At 56.2% G+C, this 6,402-nt stretch overlaps 1 protein-coding gene and 1 long non-coding RNA gene across 4 annotated transcripts in view; one reads left to right on the top strand and one right to left on the bottom strand.

The window, feature by feature from the left end:
* Positions 1–214: 214 nt before the first annotated feature.
* Positions 215–1,176, bottom strand: LOC122467976. The gene is made up of 2 exons (XR_006293120.1): positions 741–1,176; positions 215–292 (listed from the first exon to the last, which is right to left on the bottom strand). It is a non-coding gene; the product is annotated as an uncharacterized LOC122467976 (long non-coding RNA).
* Positions 1,177–2,305: 1,129 nt separating this feature from the next.
* Positions 2,306–6,402, top strand: part of PCDH10 (protocadherin 10) — a 62,345-nt gene continuing 58,248 nt past the window's right edge. For 2 of the 3 annotated variants that reach the window (XM_043568457.1, XM_043568467.1), the window contains exon 1: positions 2,306–5,879. In XM_043568457.1, the coding sequence (XP_043424392.1) occupies positions 3,249–5,879 (2,631 nt within the window). In that variant the 5' untranslated portion in view covers positions 2,306–3,248. The remainder of the gene's footprint in view (positions 5,880–6,402) is intronic. The other variant, XM_043568476.1, reaches the window with a different exon arrangement.

The raw sequence follows: 6,402 nt of genomic DNA, 5'->3' as shown, positions 1-6,402 counted from the left end.
TCATCTCCACCTCTGGAAGCTCTTTGGCTCTCAGAGAACGCCTCAAGTCCGCGCAAACTTCATCTACGTTTTGAAAACACAAACCCTCTTCCCCAAACAGTTTCAGATCTGCATTGTCATTCAGCCACATGTCTCTCACACGCAAACACGCGTGCACACGCGCGCGCACACACAAGTGTTTCCATATGTATAAATGAAAACATTAGAAAATTACCGTCATTTTAAAAAATGCTCCAGGATTCTGATGAGTCAGCTAGAAGAGCTCAAAATATTTCATTTCAGTCCTGCAGATCTAAAGAAAAAGGGGGGAAGGGTGGAAAGTACAGATGCAATGCCGTTATTAATATTCAGATATACTATAATCTCCTTTTCATTGATCCACAGGTCGTTTTTATAAACTGCCATTCCATTCTCAGCAGTAGACGTGATGCTAAAATCATTTTAACTGCAGCGGTTTTCTCTTGGCTATGGCCAGTAGTCAATTTACTGCAGCTGAAAAAGGATTAGCCATTTTTGCTGGCATCCTTTCCTTCCAACCGCTCAAAGGCACGACCCATCTCCATGAAAGAGCCCAGGGCGGAGGGGGGGGTGGTGGCGGATGGAGCGGGGGGGGGGGGGGGTGGGGGGGCAGGGCAGTAGACACGCACTCTCGGGACTCACAGAGGCATGCCTCCGTCTGCAATCACGCCCGTGGACACTTGCTCTGTTTAATTCCCTATCACGAAGAGATGAAAACGTACCTCGGGCTTGGGGAAATGGTCCGCCTTTTCTCGAAGGTTGTGTTGGTGTTACCCTCGGGTCATTCATTACCAGGAAGCCGCGAGGGATCGTCCTATATTGTGGCATAAGAAAACTAAACTGGGGCAGCTTTAGTGAATAAACAACCCCCGTACAGCCCATTAATTAGTATAAAAACATGCTTTAAAAAATCTTTTTTCTCGGAGAATGGACATTCATTCCACTCTCTAACAAGAGTTCGCGCTGTATTTTAACTTCACAAGAAGTGGATGCATGCATGCTCTGCTTTGCCCCCGCGCCACGGCAGTGGGCCCTCAGAGTTCGTCAAGCGCATCCTTCGAGATCCGGGTGGGGGGGTTCGGGACTCCGCTGGGGCTTTCACAGACCTGTGTTCCGGCATGGGGGAGGATGGATGCGAGCGCCGTCAGTGTGCGAGCGCCTTCGCTGATAACCGCAGAGGCACAGACTCGGGCCCCGCATGTGCTCAGCCCCTGCCCGCCTACCCACCCCCACCCCTGCGCGTGTTCTCAGCAGCCCCGCTGTTTTCACCCAGCGGTCTTGCCCCAAACTGGGCAAGAATCGCTGCCCGGGTCTATAATGGGGGCGGGGAAGGGGATCTCCAAATGTCACAAAAAGCAGAAAATAGCCCGTGCGCGCCGCCGCAGCGAAGCACTTGGCAGGGCGAGGCGCAGGGATATCCGAGGCGCCTTACAGCGCCCAGCGGCGCTCGGTTGCCAGCGAGTCGGGCGTTAGGCTGGCGTGCTTGCAGGTAGTGCTCAAATGGAATTCCTCAGTCATTGATCAAAGCGTTCGTAGCCCTAACTAGGTCCCCAGGGGAGATAATCTGTTTGGTAAGAATGTTACGGATATACACTGAAGAAGGGCAGAGGCACGTCTAACGCGTCTGCACATCTATAGTAGCTGCCAGCCCACATCTCCCGGCGTGAATTCCTCGGCTTTTCAGGACCCACCTCCGCCCCACGCCCCAACTGCCTCACTCCGCTGCATCCAGCCCCGATAGACCCTCCCGCTTAGTTTGACACAACCCATGTTATATCCCTTTTTTTAAATCGTACAGGCAGTCTCGGCCAGAGCCCCTTCGTTAGGTAACCCCTGTCAGTTAGCGGCCCCTCTGCAACTTTTCCCCTTCTCGGTGATTTATTTCCACGATCGGTAGTAAAGGAAAACACCTTAAAGGAAAAAGAATGTTAGCGTCATTGGAAACCCCGCTCCTGGGAGAGGATACCGCTGCTGTTGCTATTATGTTTTCGCATTTGCTGATGCAAACAGGGGAACCTCTCTATTCCCTCTCCATTACCTGCGGCTGGGGACTGGGAACTTTCCGCGGCAGAGTCCCCAGCCAGCGCCTCGGGACCTGCCGGGCTGTTCTCACTCTCACACTCACACTCACCCCGGCAGCCCGCCCGAACGCGGGTTCCATCCCGCCCCTCCCGGCTGCCGAGTGACGCTCATGATTGACAGCCATATCTGCCAGTTAGCGGTGGCTCGGTGGGTGGTGCTCCTCAGCGATTGGTTGGCAGAATGAGGGCGCTGCGCAAAAACAGAAAAGCGGAGCGCTCGGAGCTCAGAAACTGCCAGCCGAGATCACAGTCTCTAGGACTGAAGCAGGAGGAGGGAAAGACTGGAAGGAAGAGAGACAGGTTAGAGGGAAAGAGGCTTGGGAAGAAAACAGCAGGAAAGAAGCCGCTCATCACACTTCTAGAGAGGCAAATGATGCTGGAGATGAGGACAGAGAAAGACAAAACTATGAGAGCCAAAAAATACAAATAAAACGAAAGAGGAGAAAATGCCAAGAAGAACATCCATCCGGAGAAATGAAGAGAATGAAAGTTTTATGCTGCAGAGCCGTTCTATGTTTTTCCGGCAAAAAATCCTCTTGCTGTTTTTAAGCCCTTTTGCATTTGCCAGCCGTTGACATTGAGGCATGTTCAGCGGTGCCAGCAGCGTCTCCTCTTCCTTCTCCTCTTCCTCTTCATCTTCCTCCTCCTCATCTTCCTCCACCATCACCATCACCACCACCGCCACCACCACCACCACCTCCTCCTCCTCCTCCTCCCCCTCCTCCTTTTCCTCCTCCTCCTTCTCCTCCCATCAGCAAGAAGACAAACCGAGGACAGTCTTGAAATATCGAAATTTCCTCCTTGGGATTTGCCAGCGCCGCGTTGCGCCAAGACTGTCGGAATAAAGGACGCTGACTATTGTATTATTATTTTATTAATTGGTCAGTGGGAAGATTACCGATGAGGAAAGGGGACGCCTGTCACCCTTCCTGCGCTAAGATTGAAAAATGAGGCTGAGTTGGGGGAAGCCCTAAAATGAAGCAAAAGGAATAAGATTTTTCAGGACAGAAAGCCACAGGAGCCCCCCACACAGCGCACTTTTATTTGTTTTTTTTTTTTTTTAAGATTTTTTTTTTTTTTTCCGTGGTGGTGGGGGAGGTGATTGGGTGGCTGACTGGCTGCGGGAAGCTGCTTCCTTTCCCTTTGGAGATGATTGTGCTATTATTCTTTGCCTTGCTCTGGATGGTGGAAGGAGTCTTTTCCCAGCTTCACTACACAGTGCAGGAGGAGCAGGAACATGGCACTTTCGTGGGGAATATCGCTGAAGATCTGGGCTTGGACATTACAAAACTTTCAGCTCGCAGGTTTCAAACGGTGCCCAACTCGCGGACCCCTTACTTGGACCTCAACCTGGAGACCGGGGTGCTGTACGTGAACGAGAAGATCGACCGCGAGCAAATCTGCAAGCAGAGCCCGTCCTGCGTCCTGCACCTGGAGGTCTTCCTGGAGAACCCCCTCGAGCTCTTCCGTGTGGAGATCGAAGTGCTGGACATCAATGACAACCCCCCCTCCTTCCCGGAGCCGGACCTGACTGTGGAGATCTCTGAGAGCGCCACGCCGGGCACCCGCTTCCCGCTGGAGAGCGCATTCGACCCAGACGTGGGCACCAACTCCTTGCGCGACTACGAGATCACCCCCAACAGCTACTTCTCCCTGGACGTGCAGACCCAGGGGGATGGCAACCGATTCGCCGAGCTGGTGCTGGAGAAGCCGCTGGACCGAGAGCAGCAAGCGGTGCACCGCTACGTGCTGACCGCGGTGGACGGGGGAGGAGGGGGAGGAGGAGGAGAAGGAGGGGGAGGCGGCGGGGGAGGGGGCCTGCCCCCCCAACAGCAGCGCACCGGCACTGCCCTACTCACCATCCGAGTGCTGGACTCCAACGACAACGTCCCCGCCTTCGACCAACCCGTCTACACTGTGTCTCTACCAGAGAACTCGCCGCCGGGCACGCTCGTAATCCAGCTCAACGCCACAGACCCAGATGAGGGCCAGAATGGCGAAGTCGTGTATTCCTTCAGCAGCCACATTTCGCCCCGGGCGCGGGAGCTCTTTGGACTCTCCCCACGCACTGGCCGGCTGGAGGTGAGCGGAGAGCTAGACTATGAAGAGAGCCCGGTGTACCAAGTGTACGTACAAGCCAAGGACCTGGGCCCCAACGCGGTGCCCGCGCACTGCAAGGTGCTTGTGCGAGTACTGGATGCTAACGACAACGCTCCGGAGATCAGCTTCAGCACGGTGAAGGAGGCGGTGAGCGAAGGCGCGGCGCCCGGGACCGTGGTGGCCCTGTTCAGCGTGACCGACCGCGACTCCGAGGAGAATGGGCAGGTGCAGTGCGAGCTGCTGGGGGATGTGCCGTTCCGCCTCAAGTCTTCCTTCAAGAACTACTATACGATCGTGACCGAAGCCCCCCTGGACCGAGAGGCCGGGGACTCCTACACCCTGACCGTTGTGGCTCGGGACCGGGGCGAGCCGGCGCTCTCCACCAGTAAGTCGATCCAGGTGCAAGTGTCAGATGTGAACGACAACGCACCGCGGTTTAGCCAGCCGGTCTACGACGTGTATGTGACCGAGAACAACGTGCCCGGCGCCTATATCTACGCGGTAAGCGCCACAGACCGCGACGAGGGCGCCAACGCCCAGCTAGCCTACTCTATCCTCGAGTGCCAGATCCAGGGCATGAGCGTCTTCACTTACGTGTCCATCAACTCTGAGAACGGCTACTTGTACGCCCTGCGCTCCTTCGATTACGAGCAGCTCAAGGACTTCAGCTTCCAGGTGGAAGCTCGGGACGCCGGCAGCCCCCAGGCTCTGGCCGGTAACGCCACCGTCAACATCCTCATCGTGGACCAGAACGACAACGCCCCTGCCATCGTGGCGCCCCTGCCTGGGCGCAACGGGACTCCGGCGCGGGAGGTGCTGCCCCGGTCGGCGGAGCCAGGCTACCTGCTGACCCGCGTGGCCGCAGTGGACGCAGACGACGGCGAGAACGCCCGGCTCACCTACAGCATTGTGCGGGGCAACGAAATGAACCTCTTCCGCATGGACTGGCGCACCGGGGAACTCCGCACCGCGCGCCGGGTGCCGGCCAAGCGCGACCCCCAGCGGCCTTACGAGCTGGTGATTGAGGTGCGCGACCACGGGCAGCCGCCCCTGTCCTCCACTGCCACACTGGTGGTGCAGCTGGTGGATGGAGCCGTGGAGCCCCAGGGAGGGGGCGGGGGCGGTAGCGGGGGGTCAGGGGAGCATCAGCGCCCCAGCCGCTCCGGCGGCGCGGAGACCTCGCTGGACCTCACCCTCATCCTCATCATTGCGCTGGGCTCGGTGTCTTTCATATTCCTGCTAGCCATGATCGTGCTTGCTGTGCGTTGCCAAAAAGAGAAGAAGCTGAACATCTACACCTGTCTGGCCAGTGACTGCTGCCTCTGCTGCTGCTGCTGTGGCGGTGGGGGCTCTACCTGCTGCGGCCGCCAAGCCCGGGCGCGCAAGAAAAAACTCAGCAAGTCGGACATCATGCTGGTGCAAAGCTCCAACGTACCCAGTAACCCGGCCCAAGTGCCGGTGGAGGAGTCCGGGGGCTTTGGCTCCCACCACCACAACCAGAATTACTGCTACCAGGTCTGCCTGACCCCTGAGTCCGCCAAGACCGACCTGATGTTCCTTAAGCCCTGCAGCCCATCGCGGAGTACGGACACTGAGCACAACCCCTGCGGGGCCATCGTCACCGGCTACACAGACCAGCAGCCCGACATCATCTCCAACGGAAGCATTTTGTCCAACGAGGTAAGGCTGAAGCGAAAGGACCACCATCTCTCATCTCCTCCATCTGAAAGCCTCCTCTAGCCCGGCCCTTGTATCTCTGGTGCACTCTGTATTTATATTTAGGATATTAACTTCTTTGTATCTTTGTGGGGGCAGGAATTGGGCGGGGGAGGCTATCCCACCCCTTCGTATGTAACCTAAACTTCGTGTTGTCCCTAATTTTCTGCGCTCCACCCCTCCACATTTACTTTCATTTCCTCCCCTTGGTGCTTTGCCATCTTGGACCTTCCTTCTTCCCTCGGGACGTCAGGCATCGTTCCTTTAAAATCCTAACCCCTTCTCAGTCCTTTCCCTTCTCAGTTTTCTGAGGGTAAAGGGAAAAGTAGGAGGGGGACCGAGGGAAATGTGATGGAGGGACTTTCTGGCACCGGCAAAGGTCTTTTTCTCTTTGCGTTTGTCCCAGGCGTTAATAAAGTTAATGCTGTTTGCTTTGTTTATCGATGCTTTCAGTCGCGTGTAAAAGTAAGCTATAGATTGTTTAACT

Source organism: Prionailurus bengalensis, chromosome B1, assembly GCF_016509475.1.
Source record: "Prionailurus bengalensis isolate Pbe53 chromosome B1, Fcat_Pben_1.1_paternal_pri, whole genome shotgun sequence".
NCBI classification, from domain to species: domain Eukaryota; kingdom Metazoa; phylum Chordata; class Mammalia; order Carnivora; family Felidae; genus Prionailurus; species Prionailurus bengalensis.
The sequence above is the reverse complement of the archived record's forward strand: the minus strand, read 5'-3'. Positions and strand labels throughout refer to the sequence as shown.